The sequence below is a fragment of the Podarcis vaucheri genome (genome assembly GCF_965113315.1).
Source record: "Podarcis vaucheri genome assembly, chromosome: 2".
Lineage (NCBI taxonomy): Eukaryota > Metazoa > Chordata > Lepidosauria > Squamata > Lacertidae > Podarcis > Podarcis vaucheri.
The window spans coordinates 97,361,064-97,381,338 of record NC_138760.1 but is presented as its reverse complement, the minus strand read 5'-3'; the positions used below and the strand labels follow the sequence as shown (position 1 = coordinate 97,381,338).

The window sequence follows — 20,275 nt, the reverse complement described above, 5'->3', positions numbered from 1 at the left end:
CCCTTTCCCAATGCATTATGTTGAGTCATGAGACCCTTTTTTGTCTAGAATGTGTTGCTGGATGGCTGGAACTAGAAGATTGTTGTTTATCTTTTAAAACCAAGTATACATATTGGTTCATACTAGCATTTCGAATTGTAAATACAGTAACTGTGAAAGCTAATTCTAAGCGTGATTTGTGGTGCTTTCAGGGAAGATATCTCTCTCAAAGGCTTTTAATAGTAACTGTAAGTATCTGCAAGAAAAAACAAAACAAAACAACAACCCACCTGTAACTGATCATGTTGAGGACCAAGTTGTCGGTATGTGTTCATTTCAAGGGTATTGTGGAAGATATATTAAGAAACTTTAACTGTAGATTAAGGACTGTTACGTGCCTTAACGTTTAACATTCGCCGATGTTGTAATGTGGCTCAAACAAGAATACGATGTGGTACACAGAATTTCCAAAAAGCTGTAGCCCCTTGCACTGTATATATGTGCAGAGAAATGCATGAATCTCTGCTGTAAGCTGTGGAGCAGCCTTAGTGAACAAGGTTAAACGCTGTCTCCCTTTGAAGATGCCTTTTATAGAACCATACATATGACTTAATATAAAGATTAGCAAGAACCTCATTTTATCTTTTCCTGAGTGAAGGGATTATGTGAGTCTGCATTCAGAACTGTCAAGCAGAATGGAAACTTTTTTTTTAACCTATATCTAGGTATGGTGAATAGTAGAATTACTTCACCATTTGAAGTCATGGCATGGAGGGCATCTGGTGCAATACTTCATTATTATTATTATTATTATTATTATTATTATTATTATTATACTTTATTATTAAAAAATTGTAAGAAATTCTCTTAAGTAGATTACCAAAAACAAGACAAAAAAGCCATGTGGAATTTACTCTGTCCTGTATCACTACTTTCTCATTATGGCATTTTATATCCATGGTGCATTTCATCCAAGTATGGGCAAAGAGTATGTACATTGCAGGCTTATAAACTGTCCATCGTTTTAATGCAACTCTGGAATTCAGCCAAGAATTTGACAATTCAAATCTAGGTTGGACAGGCAGGGCTTAGTGGAATCAGACACTTGGCTACTTTTCTTGGGCTCTGTGCCTTTAGAGTTGGCTTCGAGAGCTCATTTGGAATTTGTCTTCTGTGACCTAAAATAACCTGTTAGATCCTTTGGTTATTGTTAATACAGTAAAGATTAAATGGACTATAATTCATTGAAGTTGTTCCATTGGTGCAAGCACTTCCACCTCTGCTGTGGAACTTCCTCTCCCTGTCACTCCCACATTTCCCCACAAATCTGTTCTGTGGTTTCTTCCTCAAGCCCCCTAGATCAGATGAGGGGCAAGTAGAGGGAGTTCTGTTGTTCGGGCAGAAGTCCTTGCTCTAATTCATGGGTAGGCAAACTAAGGTCCGAGGGCCGAATCCGGCCCAATCGCCTTCTAAATCCGGCCTGCGGACGGTCCGGGAATCAGCGTGTTTTTACATGAGTAGAATGTATGCTTTTATTGAAAATGCATCTCTGGGTTATTTGTGGGGCATAGGAATTCGTTCATTTTTTCCTTCAAAATATAGTCTGGCCCCCCACAAGGCTTGAGGGACAGTGGACTGGCCCCCTGCTGAAAAAGTTTGCTGACCCTTGCTCTAAATGGATGCTTTCGCTGAATACAACCCATTGCGAATGGACATCAGGAGCTTAGCAAACATAATCGGAAATAAACCCATTTTTGAGTTAACTCCCCCCCCCCGGTTAAATTTATTTAGGGTCAAGTGCAAGTTGCTCAAACATTGGAGAATGTCATTTTAACTGACTCGTGTTTTGCGTTACATTCTGCCTCAGGGCGAAGTGGAAAGCTAGCATTATGTGGGCCGAAACTAGAGCTTCGTAATTATTTTTTTATCCTAATGGGAATTGTTCCCCTCTCTAAAACTAGATCTCTTGGCCCGCCCATGACACTCTTCATATAAAGCATGCGCTTGTTCAGGTGATTACTGCACATCCGTTTCATACAGCCATCCCGATACTTTATTGCGGAGACGGGATATTTGCACAGGCAGCTGTAAGAGACAAGAGGCTAGTTTTGCTTGCATTAAGATCACCTCCAGCCTCTGTGAAGAGAGGACGACAGCTGCTGCTGCTGCTGCTGCTGCTGCTGCAGGGAAGAGCAGCAGGCAGACTTCCTGCAGGGATCCAAAACAGCAAGGAATTGTTCCCAGTTTTTTATTCCAGGAACCTGAAGTCTGAAGAAGGGCCACAGCTGCATCCGAAATGAGGTGCTTTGGGGGAAGGTAGAAGGCATTAGAAGAGGGGTGGGTGGGGTAACACATACTGAAAAATAAAGTAGGTTGGACTAAGAACATAGGTTGATATATATGGAAAGTGTGCTTTTTTAACTGTACAGTGGGTAGTATAAAACGTAAGTCTGAGTAGACCCTCTGAAATAATGAACTTAACTTACCCACAGTATGACTTAGTTTTACACCACTCAATAGTAATTTTGGCATAAATCACTTTGCATATCAAAAATGTGTGTAATGGTGAATTGGATTCGGATTTAAACTGCTGAGAGAGAGCGAGAGAGCAGACATGTTAAAAGGGTAGTATTTGGCTACAAATTGAAAAGATCAGAGTGTACTCATTATTGCTTTGTGTGTGAGAGGTTTGTGTGTGTGTGTGTGTGTGTGTGTGTGTGTGTGTGTGTAGATAGATAGATTAGATAAAATACCGTATATGAACATGGAGATGAATTGCACTAACTGCCTTGTTCCTGTTTATATTTTATTTTTGGTGTGTCCTTCTCTACCTTCCTCTTTAATATTATTAAACACTTTTAGCAGTCATGCTTCCTCACCAACTTGTGGCTTTTAAAAGACTACACTGTCATTTTCTTAGCCACCAGGTATAATTTTGAATAAAGCATTTTGCTTTTAATGAAACGGAAGAGATTGAAAGTTGCATCAGTCTTGCTCCCCCAAAGTATAAAAAGATGTTGAGTCTGACAGTGATGTGTGTGTCAGTCAGGCTGCAGGTTGGATGCATGCATAAAATAAAAAGCCCTTCACAAAGAAAAACTATATGTGAGGTAAAATAAAAAAAATTCCTTCCAGTAGCACCTTAAAGACCAACTAAGTTAGTTCTTGGTATGAGCTTTCGTGTGCATGCACACTTCTTCAGATACCATATGTGAGGTAGAGAGAGTCAAATTGAAAAATCTAGGTTGGTACCCTTCTTGGGGATATCTAGTGTCCTGTGTTCTTGGCTCCTGCTGAAAACCTTTGCGTTTAGATATGCCTACCCAGATGTTTAGAATGTTGAGGTAATTTTAATCTGTTTTAGTATTTAAACATTTGTATGTTTTAAAATAGTGTTGTAATTTTTTCTTGATTTTACTGTTTCATCTTTTGTAAACCGCTTTAAGGTTTTTGGTTTTTTTTACAATCCAGTGGTGTATACATTTTATGGGGCGGGGGAAGTTCTGACAATGTTTTTCATTGTGTGAGCGTCTGCCTGCAGTCCAAAGTAGTCCAGCCCCAGACCACAACTTCACCACCTCAATGAATAAGAGCACATCCACACCACACATGTGAAATCACATTACCTCCTCGACCCTATTTTTCTTTGGGGGGGGGAACTGTAGTTTACCCCTGATGGTGCTATAACCTCCCTCACACCCTGCGTAGTGCAGGGGTTCTTAAACTGCAGTCCATGGACCACTCGTGGTCAGCAAGTGGTCTGCGGAAGTTGGTCTATGGAAGGTCTGTAAAAACAAAATTAAAGGCCATCCAGCACAACTGCTACAAAAGGCAAAAAATAAATATATCGTTAAATGGTTGGCCAAGACACTTGGCAGTTTTCAGGTGGTCCATGGGGGGGGGATCTTGGGGACCACTGATGTAGAACATATGCTAAAGAAGCATAATTCTGGTCACGTAACTGAAGATTTAGTAGGTTAATGGCCAATTATAATTTGCAGCCCTATTGGATAGAATCAAGCAAGTGTCTGCTGGGGATGGCTGAAGTTAGAATACTGTATAAGACAAGGAGTGATGGCAATGGCTCTAGGGCAGCTGCCAAATGTTTGTATTGTTAAGGAATGCCCTGATAACAGTGGCTGAGAAACTGATAATGGTGATAGGGAGGAATATTTATGTCAAGTGCTTAATGACTACAGTTTGTGTGTTGTGAAGCATTTCCCTGACTGAGTACTTCTGTGAGCTCTTTGATCACTCCTTCATTCTTGTAGTGATGCTTTTATGATTCATTCTGAGCTCTATTTTGACCCTGTCTAAAATTGCCACCATTGTTTGTAGTAGGCTTAATGTATGGGAACCCTTCCATCCCCCCCCCTTCCTGCTATACTTGAAGAAGGGCATGATAGCCCAATTCTAAAGATGGGGTCATAATTGCTGCATGCATATGACCCTTGATGTTGTCCCCTGTTAAAACAGTATTTAGTAGGAGAGCTTGAGGGAAAAGTAACCTGGTGAGTTACTCTAGTCTGAATCGGCATTGTGACTTGAATTTATAGATATAGATACAGTGGTACCTTGGTTTTCGAACATCTCCGTTGATGAACATTTCGGTTTTCAAACACCATAAACCGGGAAGTGAATGCTTCAGTTTTCGAACACGCCTTGGAAGTTGAACATGCCACGCAGCTTCTGAGTGCAAGATGCTGAGGCCTAGCTGTCGGCTATTGAGTTTTCGGTTTTCGAACGTTTCAGAACTCGAACAGTCTTCTGGAATGGATTACGTTCGAAAACCAAGGTACCACTGTATAGCTATGGAGTGGCATAATGATATCTGCTAGATTTTGGATCCAGCTCCATGCTACTGACATTGTCCTCCAGTCTAAACTAGTATTGAGTTCTGCACTACTGACAGCATTCCTGTTTTTCTGACTAAGGAGCTGAATTCCGTGGGGGCTATAACTAGCTTTGTTGCAGCCCTTGAAAACTGATTACAAACTGCCTTGAATATGCATACAAGTTATTTCTACTCTATTCCAAAGTAGTTATCTTTGTTTTCTAAAGGAATCTCATTGTTATTTAAAAATCGGGAATATACGGTAGGTTCCTTGCCTGATAGAAGGATACTACCTAATGATCTACAATTGGAGATCATTTTCAAATCCTAAGAGGGCAATCCTAACAGAGCCAGTGTGGTGCTGCAGAGAGTGTGTTGGACTAGGACTTGGGAGACCAGGGTTCAAATCAGCCATGACGCTTGCTAGGTGACCTTGTGACAGTCACTGTCTTTCAGCCTAGCCTGCTTCACAGTGCGATTATGAGAATGCAATGGGAAAGTGAAGAATTATGTATACCACCTCAAACTCCTGGGAGGAAAGCTAGGACAAAAATAATGATAGCTACAGACATATCCCTGAAAAACAGATGGTGGGACAGCCAGCTATCGTCCCCTGCTTGTGATCTCTAAACAGCATCTCTCTGGCTGTTGTCTGAGGAAGAATTTGGGGCTTAACAGACTTGGCTGAATCTAGAAGGCAGTTCTTAGGAATAATAACCTTGAATTGACATTTCAGGAGTAAAGGATCCTCTGAACTTAAGGGGTACTTATTATGTATTTGGGTTGCTTTTAAAGATTTGGTGCTGGAATATTGATGTAATATTTTGAAAACAGTTATTGGTGACAATTATGACCAAGTGTATTACGGAGTCGTCCTGTTTAGTGTTCAAGTCAGCCACATCCTCCTCCCAGGATACCTTATTCTATTACCCCCTTCTGGTTTTCCTTTCCAACAGCCGGCTGGCATTCCTTGCATGCTCCAGCCTCATTGTGCTGTTTCTGGGCTTTCCCCTTATGATCCCCCCCCCCCCCAAGATTTGTTGTATGTCTGCAAACGTCGAGGTTCCCCAAGGCTGCTGATACCTCCTGTTGTAGGCGGGTGGTGCCATTTTTGTTACATAAACAATACTCCTTTCCCCTGAAAGTTGGCAGTGAAGAGGATGGTGCGATTGCTGGAACAATTAAAAGCAACAGGATTCTGTATGCTAGAATGCTTGCTAAGGATGCAGGAGGGTTTAGTGCTGGTGTTTGTTTGTTGGGATTTAGGTTAATAACATATCTTCTATTACATGCACGCACGCACACACACACACACACACACTTTGGTTGGACATTCAAACAGGTAGGAACAATCTGGGAGAGTAATTGTAAGTGGCTTAACTTTCTCTAGGGTAAAAATGCTTTCTGATGTGTTTTATTCTACAACAATGCATATAAAATCACTAAAGCCTATTTGCGGGGAATGAGTGAGAACACCTGGTATAAAATGTTGTTAAGAACATTCTTCTGAGCTCAGAACGACTTCAATTGCTTCTTTCAAAGGATGTTTAGGCCATTTGACTGTCATTGCCCATGGCAGCTTGAAAGAATTTATAGAGCCTGCACTCCCACTAAATTGGTTGCAGGCAAGACGAACTAACACACCGAAATTTCTCTAATCAGGCTGCATGAGAGAACCTAAAATCTGGTTTCAAAAAGCTGACCATTCAGTGGATATTGGATGCCTCTGCTATTTAAAACTCTTTCTTTTACCATTCTGGCCCAAATATAAGCCACACCTTTAAAATTTAAGGGGGGAAAAAGAAGAAAAAACAGAAAAAACCTGAATATAAGCCACTCCCTTAAAATTCTGCAGGCACTCACACCTGTTCCGTTTTACTGTAGGTCTGTCTTAGCAATGATATCGTAAAAGCTAATTTTTGTAAAAAGGTAAAGGACCCCTGACAGTTAAGTCCAGTTGCAGACGACTCTGGGGTTGTGGCGCTCATCTCACTTTACAGGCCAAGGGAGCTGGCATTTGTCCGCAGACAGTTTTTCCGGGTCCTGTGGCCAGTATGACTAAGCCGCTTCTGGAAAACCAGAGCAGCGCATGCAAATGCCATTTACCTTCCCGCCGCAGTGGTACCTATTTATCTCCTTGCACTGGTGTCCTTTCGAACTGCTATGTTCGCAGAAGCTGGCACAGAGGAATGGGAGCTCAGCACCATCATGGGGATTCAAACCGCCGACCTTCTGATTGGCAAGCCCAAGAGGCTCAGTGGTTTAGACCACAGTGCCACCCGCGAATTTAAGCTGCACTTTAACTTTTCACAGTCGGAATTTGGAAAAAAAAAGTGAGGCTTATATTCAGGCCAATACGGTACTATTAGAATTTGTTAAATTACGTCCTTAGCCAGTCAAAGTAGTCAGCACAGATGGTTTACAACAGTCTTCCCTAAGCTGGTGTTCTCCAAATTTTGGAATACACTTCTCATAATCCCCAACCATTGGCCTTTGCTGGCTGGGGTTGTTCAGAGTTGTGGACTCCCCTCCCTTTCTCAGCATGGCTTCTGAGAGATCACAGGTTAGATTCAAATTGCTTGTAAACTCTTTCAAGTTTGTTACACTAAAAAGGCCCTCAGGAGAAACCCAAACCAGTGGCGTAGCGTGGGGGTGCAGGGGGGGCCGGCCGCACCGGCCGCAACATCTGGGGGTTAGGGTTAGGGGGTGCAAATCCACAAGTTAGGGGGTGCATGCCTGGCCCCGGGTGCTGACAACCCACGCTATGCCACTGACCCAAACTAGCCCAAATGAGCTTAAACAGCTTGAAATCTCTCTCTTTCAGGTGTGTTTGTGTGAGCTGCAAGTGCTGTCCTTGGCTGATCTCGCAGTTGGCTTTAATATGCTTGATCTGTACCTTTCACTGTAAACAAGTTAATGTTCAATGAAATGGGAACAGTTCTCCCCCTTATGATGTCAGGGCTGTGTTTTGCAACAAGTGCCACATTTCTTGCTCTTGAAGCCATTTCTCCACCAAAAGAGAAATAATCTCAGTGCTTGCATGTCTACTTGAGCTGTGTCGTGAGGGGTGGGTGTTGGGAACTGGCGGTGAAGCACTTGGTCACACTTAAGAGCTACAACATGCTGGCTTGTTCCTGAAATTTTTAATTAGTCACAGGTCTCTGCAGGGTCAGCGGGTGAAAAATGAATAAGCAAAGCCAAGTGACTGTTAATGAAACAGAGCACACAGAGCGGTTTAGTTCAGAAACAATTGTCATTCTTTCGCTTCAGTTTTTATACTCCCAAGTGTCTGTATACTTGATGATTTCCTCTGTAGGAGTAAGGTGTAAACCTTTTTTTAAAGAACAAAAATAAAAAAACCACGGTTGGTATTTGCAGATCAGAGGCTGTGTTTACATTGCAATAAAAATATTGGATACTACTATATTAACTTCCAAGCAAATCTAATGCTGTGTTTAATAATTTATCTATCTCCATTGGTTTTTTGTTTGTCCTTGTGTGCACTTCTTGCTGAGAGAGGAATCAGGGCAAACCTTTACAAGTGTTCCCCGTATCATGAGGGCTCCTTCCTAGTTGCACAATCCCATGTATGAATAGTGCAACCACACGAACGGAGATGACTGAATGGGTTATTTCCAGACAAGTACCCTTTTGTGAGGCTGCTGATTGGCTGAGAAAGCTCTGCATGATTGGACCTGCCAATGTGGGCATACTGTTCACACATTGACCCCTGCACTATGGCCTTTATGCTTGCTGTACAGTTACTCCTAGCAGTCTCACCATTCATAAATAATATACTTCACAACCTAGAATCATAGAATTGGAAGAGACCACAAGGGCCATCGAGTCCAACCCCCTGCCAAGCAGGAAACACCATCAGAGCACTCCCGACATATGGTTGTCAAGCCTCTGCTTAAAGACCTCCAAAGTAGGAGACTCCACCACACTCCTTGGCAGCAAATTCCACCGTCGAACAGCTCTTACTGTCAGGAAGTTCTTCCTAATGTTTAGGTGGAATCTTCTTTCTTGTAGTTTGGCTCCATTGCTCCGTGTCCGCTTCTCTGGAGCAGCAGAAAACAACCTTTCTCCCTCCTCTATGTGACATCCTTTTATATATTTGAACATGGCTATCATATCACCCCTTAACCTCCTCTTCTCCAGGCTAAACATGCCCAGCTCCCTTAGCCGTTCCTCATAAGGCATCGTTTCCAGGCCTTTGACCATTTTGGTTGCCCTCCTCTGGACACGTTCTAGTTTGTCAGTGTCCTTCTTGAACTGTGGTGCCCAGAACTGGACACAGTACTCCAGGTGAGGTCTGACCAGAGCAGAATACAGTGGCACTATTACTTCCCTTGATCTAGATGCTATAGTCCTATTGATGCAGCCCAGAATTGCATTGGCTTTTTTAGCTGCCGCGTCACACTGTTGGCTCATGTCAAGTTTGTGGTCAACCAAGACCCCTAGATCCTTTTCACATGTACTGCTCTCAAGCCAGGTGTCACCCATCTTGTATTTGTGCCTCTCATTTTTTTTTTGCCCAAGTGCAATACTTTACATTTCTCCCTGTTGAATTGTCTTTGGACAACTAGATTTAGGTTTGTTTTTCTTCATTGAGGCACTGAGTTTAACACTTGCTGGTGAGCTGTTTTCACCTACTCTTGAGAAAGCAATGAACTGGAGGGCCTGTCAGTTCAGCTGCTGCATTGCATGAAATCAGAGATGTGGTGCTGGCCAATATTTCGAAACTGATGTCCAGTCAACCCAGCATTCTTCTCATATTGCATGGGTTTTTAAGCGTCAGTGATAAGGTGATGATTCCCTTGCATTAGTCTTTATCGTAGGAGAAGATGATGCCCAGCAACATTCCTAGAAGACTATGGTAAACTCATACTGAGCTATTATATCGTGTCAAACCATTGGTTTATCTGGGCTGGTTACCTGCAGGATGTCCAGCAGAGGCCTTTCCCATCACTGTTACCTGATTATTTTAACTGGAGATGGCAGGGATTGAATCAGGGACCTTCTATTCCACCACTTAAGCTATGCCTCTTCCCTAACTCACAAAGGAGAGGACAAAAAGCCACAAATGTCATTCAACTCAGCTCCTTCTGGATAATCCCTAGCAACAGTAGGTTTTAGGTACCTGAACCGCAGGCTATAATTCAAGCCTGGGCATTGCATATATTATGAATAAGTTTAAATGTCTAGTTTTGATCATGAGTTATTGAGTTTGTTGCAAGCGGTATAGTGATGGTTTAATCTGTAGAGGTGGCACTCAGCTAAATTTTATGCAGAGTAGATAAACTGTAATGGACCTAACTTAGTCACATTCATTAATTTCAGCCAGTAAGGCTTAGATATTTGATACTTGTATTCCGGGGAATGCAATGATAATAATAAAAATAATATATATAGTTACAATAAATATGTGGCGAAACTTCCATTGACTTTAATTGCCTGCCCTTAGAGTATAATTGAGCAAATGTCTAATAAATAATGATGAGTTTGTTTTCTCTCCCTTAGGGCCAACAAGCCAGAGATGTCCGACAAAATGTCAAGTTTCCTGCATATTGGAGACATATGTTCTTTGTACGCAGAGGGATCAACAAATGGATTTATCAGCACGTTGGGGTAAGTGAACCATTTTTCAGGTGCCGCAGGGTGTGTTTAATGAGCTGGCAGTGGAGGAAAAATAGGCATGGTTGTCTAGAAGCCAACGCTGTCATCGCCTTGTGTTTAACAGCGCTGGGTGTCTCTTTCCTTCCCTGCAGCTATAAATCCTGGGATAAGAAGTTTCCCAGGTGAGTGAATCTGCTTCAGCAGAATCTAAACATTTCACTTAAGGTAGATTTTAAAAAAACAACTGCAGCAGCTTCTTCATCTTCATTTTGTTGCTCAGGGCAGTCTCGGAGGATATTGAAACCCGGAGCTCTGTGGTTTACTATCTAGATGAGGAACTGGCAGCGGAATCCAAAGAGAATAACACTATGTCATTGCCTTCTGCTTCTTAGGGGGCACTCTTTATTACCGAGAAAATTGAGGAAACAGTGAGATGAGGGACCAGAATGGAGCTTATTGGCATGATAGCAAATTGAACGACAGTAGGGAACCCGAAACTATTCTCTAGCCTAATGTGGAAGGTTGTATGAAGAGTTAGTGTGACGAGCATGATGATGAGACCCTTGACAGGGCAAATACTAATGATTTGGAACCTCTTCTATTTTACAACCTCCTGGCTGAATTACTGAAAGGTGTTTATATGTGGGGCTGCCCTTAAACAGTTTCAGAGCTTCAACTAGTACAGAATTTGGCTGCTAGGATACTGGCAGGTTTCCCAAATTGATCTGTGTTACATCAGTTCTAAAAGAACTCCCTTGCCGCCGCCCCCCGCCACTTGCTACTAAGTCTAATTCATGGTGCTGATATATAAAATGAAAGTAAAATATTCTCAGAAACTTTTAAGAGATAATATAAACTAATATGTGTAAAATTATGCTCCTCAAAGACCAGAACTGTGCCCCTCTGAGTTGTGTGCCCTAGGGGGTGGCCTAGTTGGCCCAATGATAGTATTGGCTCTGCTTGGATGCCAGATGTCTGAAGGAGTGCCATACCAACCTGCCTGTGTGCTAACAGGTTAAGGGGAACTATCTCACACATGTTCAAAAGGGAGGGCCTTCTCTGTGGTGGCATCCTACCTGTGGAATGCCCTCTTGAGGGAATTAAACCTGGCACCAACAGTGTATTCTTTTCAGCAGCAGGTGAAAACCTTTTAATTTGCCCATGCATTCTAGAACAATGCCTATAGCTGTTGAATGGTTTTATTCCCCTTTCTCTTGTTGCGTTTTTGTAATTTTAAATCTCCTTGTTTGCTGCCCTGGACTCCCAATTTTTGAGGAAAGGTGGATCACGATTAAATAAGTAAGAATAAAGCTATGTTTTGGAGACATCAGTGTTTAAATTAGCATATCCTGCTAATTCTATCTGGGCAGAAGCACTCAAAGAGGACATGGAGAGATAGTCTCGAGGGCCACTTAGAGCAGTGTTTCCCAACCTTTTTTGGGCAAAGGCACACTTGTTTCATGAAAAAAATCTCGAGGCACACCACCATTACAGCCCCGTGACGTCAGCGCGCAGCGTCACGCCGGGAGGGACATGAATTGCTAGCAAATTACAGTGGTACCTCGCAAGACGAATGCCTCGCAAGACGGAAAACCCGCTAGACGAAAGGGTTTTCCGTTTTGGAGGTGCTTCGCAAGACGAATTTCCCTATGGGCTTGCTTCGCAAGACGACAGCCCATAGGGAAATATCCGGGACAGCGGGGAAGCGCCTCCTCCCGCCGCCGCCGGGCTTCGGAACGATGCTCCGAAGCCGGGCGGCGGGGTGGGAACACCTTCTGAAGGCGGGCGGGGGGCGAAAGTCTTTGTCCCCCCTGCCTGCCTTCCCAGAGGCTTTTAAATCGCCCCGGACAGCGGAGAAGTCCTCCGCTGTCCCGGGGCGATTTTAAAATGCCGCCCGCCAGCATTTTAGGATCGCCCGGACAGCGGAGTCCTCCACTGTCCCGGTGTTTTTTTTAAATGCTGGGGGTGGGAAGAAAAGCCCTTGTCCCCCCCCAGCCTTCAGAAGAGAGCCAGGAAGGGCCTCCCCGGAGGAGGAGGAGGAGGAGGGAGGCGCAGAGCGGGAGGGAGGGAACCCCAGGGGTCATCTAGTGACGGCGCCCCAATCGAAAATTTGACTTTTTTTAAAAAAAAATCTTTCGAATTTTTTAATTTTTCCCGCGGCACACCAGGCAACATCTCGCGGCACACTAGTGTGCCACGGAACAGTGGTTGGGAAACACTGACTTAGAGAGGTCTAGAGGGCCACATTTGGCCTGCAGGCCTGAATTTCCCCTCCCCTGCACTAAATGTTGAGTCCTCTGAGTAAGTAGAGCCAGGAAAGTTGATGAAAAAGGTTGTGCATTGTTAAATATGATTCTCTCCCCACACCTACCAACCTGTATAATTAATTCATATGTAGAAGAAGTATTTTGGTGTATTTTCTTTTCTTTTTTCCTTTGTAATGACATAAGTTTAAGCTTTCTGGCCAGGGCTTCTCTCCTCCTCCTCGGCAGAATTAATTTGTGTGTTTTGAGGATCCCAGTGTGAAGTTCTAGAAGCAGATGTCCGATACAGTCAGAATATATACCTGGCTTTTGACCAAGTGAAGATGCCTGGCACCTGACATCTCCACCATCTGGGAAGCATAGGACCTGGACTGTTTTAACACACTAATACACCACCCTCCCACACCACCGGTAGAATTCTATCAGTTATATTTTATCTGCACAATCAGAATGAATTTCTGGAACCAAAATGCCTTTTCTGTGCAGCCTGAGCAGGAGTAGTCACCATTAAGAAAAAGAGGTCTGATTAGGCCAATATATATGTGGACTGTCCCTGGGTAAAGTTATTGTTTTTCTTTAAATTCTCAAAGTTCTATACCTAGCTCAAGGTTTCATCTGAACTAGTCGGATGTTTAACTGAGAATCAATCACAGTCTGACAGTCATTCGAAAAAATAAGACTTTATAGACATCTTGCCCCCCAAAGTGGCAACTAGACGTTCTGTTTTGGTGACTGCAACCTTGGTTTAAGGAGCCATTTAGTGCCTGGCTTATAGATCCGACTTTCTAACACTGCTCCCTGAGCTAGACACCAACTCAGGTGACAAAATAAGTTGCTCAGCCTTGGATACAATATTTGTTGTTCTGCCTTGGGCAGCAAGCAGTCTTGAGTTGGCCATTAACCACCAGAACACCCTGTCGGAGCAACTGTGCAAGGGTTTACATGTTAAGAGCTCAAGAACAATGGGATCTGAATAGAGCTAAACACAGTAATGATATTTTGTTCAAGTAAATATTTCTCTGAAGCTGAATCCTGCTTAATATTCCTGTGAGATGATGACTTGAAGCTTAATCACAGCCTTGCTTCTGTTTTTCTAAATACAGTGCTCCAATGGCTTTGGTTCCTAGTTTGTAATATACCTAATTGCCTTTTGAACACTAAGCAAGCTGTGTAATCTTTGTTTTGATCATCTGTTTGCCTGGAATAATGCTCCCTTGCCTGTGATCTATTTTTGGAACAAGGTGAATCTTTCAGCTACTAGAATTAGCTGTCTGGATGCTTTTTGCAAGACTTTTTTTGAACTTCATAAAATTAGGGTGGCTTCTTGCTTTGATACTCAGTTCCTCCTACCCTTTCCTGAGCAAGTCTTTCCCCATCCTTTGATACTTCTGGGGAGGTGGGAGGGCAGATGCAACAGAGAATTTCAGCAGATTCACCCTTTCACGTCATTGCGCTGTAGCAGTGAATAGCTGTCTAGCTGATATTCCCTCTTGCTTTAAAGTTACAGAAGCAATGTTCCCTATTGCATTGGGTGTTTTTATCCTCCTTATCCCCTGCTGCGGATGAAGATCAAGTATGGCCTTATTCATAGTCTCAGAGCATATGTTAGTCCTGTTAAAGCAATACTAAGGCTGAGAGCTGGTCTCTTTCCTTCCTTTTTGAACTTTAGTTTAGAGAGAAGGCGGCAGCGGGAGAGTTGTGAGGGAGTCATATAGCATTTATTTCCCTCATATGAAAGCCCTGGGGTGGAAGGTTGTTTTAATTTGTCAAGGGGGCAAGTCATAACTGCAAGTCCTAAGTGGAATTTCTATGACGTGTGACTGCCTGGACTCCATTAAGTATCCATTAAGAAGATGTTTTTAAAAATAACTAACAGTATCAACATATCTTGAGGGCATTACCTAGTTTACACATAGTGGTGAGCCGACCAGGTGCAGAGAGAGCCAACATTCTTGGCTCCTCCCAGTCCGTTAACTCAGTGTAGCTCAGCAGCGAAGGCAAAGTTTGGCTTAACATGTCATCAGATTGTGGTTAAGTGCCCCCTTCCTTCACCACAATCATTAGCAAAGAACAAACCATGGGTATAAGTCATGATTAAGGAGGAGAAAGCTCAAGCGTGGCATGCTGTGTTGAGCTACAAGGAAGAGCAAAGTGGCTGGGATCTCCTCCCTAAAAACCAGCACGTTTACTCATTTGTGCTAGGTCATGGTTTGACTTGCTGCTGCAAACATGGCCACTGAAACCAACGTTCCTATGGACTACACAGATTGTTGTTGAATGCCTCCCTGGTGGAGTTATTTTCACTTAAAGTGGCTTACAGTGTGCTCCTAAGTGTGCATACTTGGAATTGTTCACAGGATATATAAACAATTGCATATATAAATATATATATAAAACCACTGCATATATTGTAATTTTTTTGCCATTAACTCTTCTCACAAACCAAGGGCATTTTTATTGGAATCTTATCTCTGTTATGGTCTTTCTTGCTGCACATTCCTACAGAAAAATAAATATTGAGACTGGAAGAGCATGCTGGGAAAATAAAAATTTAGAAGGGGAAGAAGGCCAAGATGGCACCTCATCTTCTATCTTCCTAAATCTGCAGCTGAACTCTATTACTTTGAGACCCTGAAAGTTGCCATTAGAATGTCTGCATGAAGTATCCCTGCCTTGGCTAGTGGAACACTTGGATAGACAATAGACTTTCTTTACAGTACTTTGTCCACAGATCCACCACTTGAAGGTACCTTCTGAATGTCAGAGGTTTATCAATAGATGGTGAGAATGGAATTGAGCACCGTGTTGTACAATAATAGTGGTTTCTTCTCCTTTCCTGTTTCTCTGAATCAAAGTATGTCTAAAATACTCCCTCTCTGGGGACTTTCTGTCTTCCATGTTAGCAGGGACTTAGAGAAGAACCTTCTTTCTGGTGGAAAGCATTTCCAAAGAGGTCTTAAAAATAAGTAAAAGTCTTTTGCTGTAGTCCTTTAAAACATCGGGTTAAGGCAATTTTATTCAGACTGGCATATGGAATATGAGACTTTATGGATGCTCTGCTCATTTTTACAAAGTTGATACACTATTTTATAACCGCGGAACGCCTTCTCCAGAGAGAGTGGCTGTCAAATATTCCTTGTGCTTTAATAGTCTAATGAAAACATACCTCTTCCACCTGGCTGACTGCTACAAATGTAACTCTTTTTGTTTTATACTTTGCAATGCCTCTTTAAACTGCAGTAAGTCAACAGATACACTGTTATTTATTGATCACCAAAGCCCATTTTATTACTGCAAGCATAATAATTAGAGGGAAAGAAATTCTGCAGGTGATGACCAGCTCATCAGCTTCTGGGGTCAAAGTAAAACAGGGTCAACCATTCCTTTTGCTAAGTTAGTTTGGTAATGTGAGCCGTTGTTAGAGTCTGTGTGGTGTAGTTGTTAAAAGCTACCATGTTGGTCTACAACTGGTGAGACCTGCGCTTAGATTCCACTCAGCTGCAGAACTCACTATATTTTACATCCTAAATTTACTTCACAAGGTTGTTGTGTAGAAGAAATGCAGGGGGAGGGATGAAAACAGAGGGGGAAGAACTCTGCGGCCAGCTTGAGCTTTTTGGAGGAAAGATGAGATACAAATGAAGGGGGGAAAAGGCATAATAGCTCTAGTGTAAGATGGTTGATGGCTGAGTAAGCAGCCACTGGGCAAATCTGTATATGCTTCTAGCCAAGGAGAGCAGCTGAAATGATGGCATTTCAGACTGGGAGCTGGTTGAACTATATGTTGCACTTTGACTGTATGGGTGAGAAGAGTTACATCAGAGCCTCTAAAGATCGAGGGAAGCTTTTAGCCACTTGAATGTCACTTGGTTGACTGTAAACATCTCTCATGCAAGCAAGACTTGGATAGGAATATATTGGAAAGAATTCAGCGTCACGCTGATGTAATTGTTCCATTTGGGCTATCATTGCAGCTTGCCGGATGGAATTATCTCCCCTCCCCTCTTCCCTTGCACTGTTCGGGGCGGGGTTGGGGGGGGGTTGGAAGAAGCCAAATTGAAGGGGGGAGAGGCCCCTTGCACAAGCCCATGGAGGGCTTCCATGGACAGGACTCATACTTTTGTTTGTGGTAGTAACTTCCACTTGTTAAAAATGTAAGGCAATTAATACACCGCTTCTCAGGCAGACCTCATAAAGCTGTTTATGATAACAATAAGCAGTGGTGGGAGTGGGTTTTAAATACTAGGGCTTTTTTGTGGCACTACTCACAAGTATGGAGTACCCTCGCTTCTTATTTTGCTGCCTATGGCGGCCATTTTGTGCTGGCACCCGTGGCATTTTTATCAATGTATGACTAGTGGCCCTTTCCTTTTTACCAAAATGAAAAGCAGTGAAAAGTGTTATACTGAAATGGAGAAGACAGCTGTTGAGAAGGAGCTGCCATTGCCTCTTTTACTTTTCCCTCTGGGCAAGGTGGCCCTGCAGAAGCCCCTGTGGTAACTCTTGGAGGTGGGAGTGACCACTCAGGGAACTGTACAGCCAAGTTTAGATTTATTTCTTGCATATTTTTTGGATACATTTGGATAACCTTTCCTTCTGAATGGATGGACTTAAGGGTGTCAATGTTGCTGTAGTTCAGAGTCACCACTTCCAGTCAGAACTGACAGAGCTACTTACTAATAGAACTTAAACAGTTTATTTTAACATAAATCACAATGAAGACCCAGAGACGTGTAACTGCAGTCCGCAAACAACAACTAGGAGCTCTCCTTCTAAAGCTGTCTCTAGAAGGCAGGTGAACTTTTCTACAATTATTAATTCCTACCTCTCTCTGTACTGTGGCATGCACTTTACCATGGGTTCATAACATTTAAATTAACTGAATTAAAATAGCTCCATTAGTGGGTTAGGTGAAGTAGAGTTCATTGAACTAAGTTTCTTCCAAACTGAGGTGATTAAAAAAATATATATCAAAAACACGTTTGGACATTTTTTCCTTTTTCCATGGAATTCAGACTGGTGTGCATGGGTCACCTCCATATTTTATCCTCTCAACAGCTGGTTAGGTTGGGCTGAGAGGTAGTGACTGGCCAAAATTCTTCAGTCATTTTGTTTTGTGACTCAGGTGAGGATTCAAATATGTGTTTCCACATTCTAGTCAGTCTTTCTCAACCTCTGCACCACACTAGCTTACAAGCGTGTGAAGAAAACACAAAGCACTTTTAAACTGTCAGTTGAAGCTGTTTAGAAATCAGTCATTGCCTTCTTCAGTTTTCATTTGGAGACCAGTAATTTCCATATAATAGGACTTTTAAAATGGTGTCTGTCCTAAGCGACATCCTTATTGTGTCATCCGAAGAAATCTGGATAAATGCTTACTTGTATATCAGTTTCACATCTCTGCGCAAACAAGGACATTTGTATTCTGAAAGGTGTAATGTTTAAGTCGGTCACAAATACCTTTATTTCATGATTTGTGATAGTTTCCATGTGCGAGAATCAGAGTAGTTCCACTACAGGTTTTAGCAATTACTTGGCCTGGATTTCTCGGCAAGCTGAGTCTGTGTATGCAGCTATAAAGCATTACAACAGGTCTTGCTCTACATTTACAGTTTGCACTGGGCCTGTTTCAATAAAACGTTTGCATTTACTATAACATCTCTGCGTCTTCCTGGGTCCAGGAAGTACACTTCAAATATCCGGATCTTTCTCCCCCCCCCCCAATGCCGTAAATCTGTTGGATGGTAGCCTACCTGTCACTGAGCAGGAGACACAGGAAGCGGTACTGAACAAAATCTAATTTTGTTCCGGGTCATAATGAGCACAGCAGTTATTTGGGTACATCATCAGCCTCACAGAATCTTGAAATGAATTCATAAAGTTATTCATAAAGTGTGCTGGGCTAGCTCAGTGCCTTAAAACCAGTACCGTGTACTTTGAAGATGGTACATGTTGCCACGTACTTATGAACAATGCTTCTGATGTAAAAAATGACCTGGAGTTTTTATACTGAATATTTTGGTTTTTGTTTTCCAATCCATCTAAGGATCAGGAACCTAATCTCTCATTTCCCCACTTAACAGAAGACGAATCTGCACATTTAATCAAATGGAAAAGTCATGCATACACACACACACACACACACACACACACTTTACTGACCACATTAAACTTTGACTTATATACTTAACCCATTTTATTGAGACTATTATTTTATTCTTAACAAGGTTGGCAGTATCTATGTGTTGCACAGCAGGAAGAAAATGAACTCCACTCTGATCTTTGAAGAAAGGTGACTCTTGAATAGTGACTGGGTTTTAGTTCAACATTTTTTTTAAGGAAGATGGTAAAAGGGACAGTCAATTCTGTGTAGCTCAAAATCTTGAGAAAAGTAAACTTTCCTTTAAACTTCATTGGCCATTTTTTTTCATGTCACTGGTTCTCTGCCTTCTGTGGGACTTCAGTTTTTGGATAAAACTATGCTCCAGTAGCAGATGGTGTGGTGCAGCAGCAGCAGCCAGCCTTGCTACTCATGCTTATCTTACCCAAAGATAGGAGAGGGTACCGGGGGGGGGGGCAGCAAGTTCATTTGTCCACCAGTTCATTTGCACCATGCCAAACTCAAGGCTGCCTTCTCTTCCCCTTCCGCATAAGCAGCAGTGATGTGATCAGCCAGAGGCCAAGTGAGTGAAGCCATCCCACCCTATCATCTGCTTCTGCTGTGCTCATTCTTCTTTGCTGCATAAGGCTTCCAAACATTTAGTGTGGTGCAATCCAGGGTGTTAACCTATTCATGCAGCAATCATTTGTCCACTGTAGGTGTGATGAAGAGTAGGTTTGAGCCTATTGTCCTTGCCTCTAACCTATTAGGTCTAAACAGAATTTGCATGACTACAAATGATTGGAGTGCTGATTTTTTCCCCAGGGTTCCCAATCCCATGGAAAGCTATGACAGTTTTCTGACAATCTTTTAAATGTTTTCCATTTTTTCTCTTTCAGACTTGTGGATGACCGGTGTGTTGTACAGCCAGAAACAGGGGACCTTAACAACCCTCCAAAAAAATTCAGAGGTGAGATTTCTCAGTCATCTGCTGAAATGTTGATATGATACTCCTTTGTACGTGGGTCTAGCTTGTCCAAAATAACAGCTGCGCACATGAAACAATAGTTTTGGTTATTTGTTTGCAATATAATGGTGTTTTGTCTTTTGGGTTGAGGCTCCAAAGTTGGTGTTGGTTGCCAATACAAAGAGTATTGCCTTGAAGAAGCCTTGCAATTTGTTTTTATTGTACTTTTCAGACTGATTTACCTCTTCTAAGAACCCACATAAATCTGAGAATGTGCAACAAGACATCTTTGTGACTAACAGGATGTCTGTGTAGTTTCACTTGCTTTTCTCCTGGTGTGAAGGATAATACTCATTCTAGTATTGAATAAACAAGCAAAAAAAATGGGTTGGCAGACCATTGACTGACTCAGACATGACTCTTGACTTAATCTCAGCAGTGTGTTGCTAACTTACAACCTTTCTCCTTTAGATTTTTATTTTATTTTTGCAAATGGTGGGCTTTGTCACGGG

The 20,275-nt window shown here is 42.4% G+C and overlaps 1 protein-coding gene across 8 annotated transcripts in view; it reads left to right on the top strand.

The window, feature by feature from the left end:
• ITPR1 (inositol 1,4,5-trisphosphate receptor type 1) overlaps positions 1–20,275 on the top strand; it is a 217,209-nt gene that overhangs the window by 13,838 nt on the left and 183,096 nt on the right. For all 8 annotated transcript variants that reach the window (XM_082209117.1, XM_082209119.1, XM_082209121.1 and 5 more), the window contains 2 exons: positions 10,337–10,444; positions 19,696–19,766. In XM_082209117.1, coding sequence (XP_082065243.1) covers positions 10,353–10,444; positions 19,696–19,766 — 163 coding nt within the window. In that variant the 5' untranslated portion in view covers positions 10,337–10,352. The remainder of the gene's footprint in view (positions 1–10,336; positions 10,445–19,695; positions 19,767–20,275) is intronic.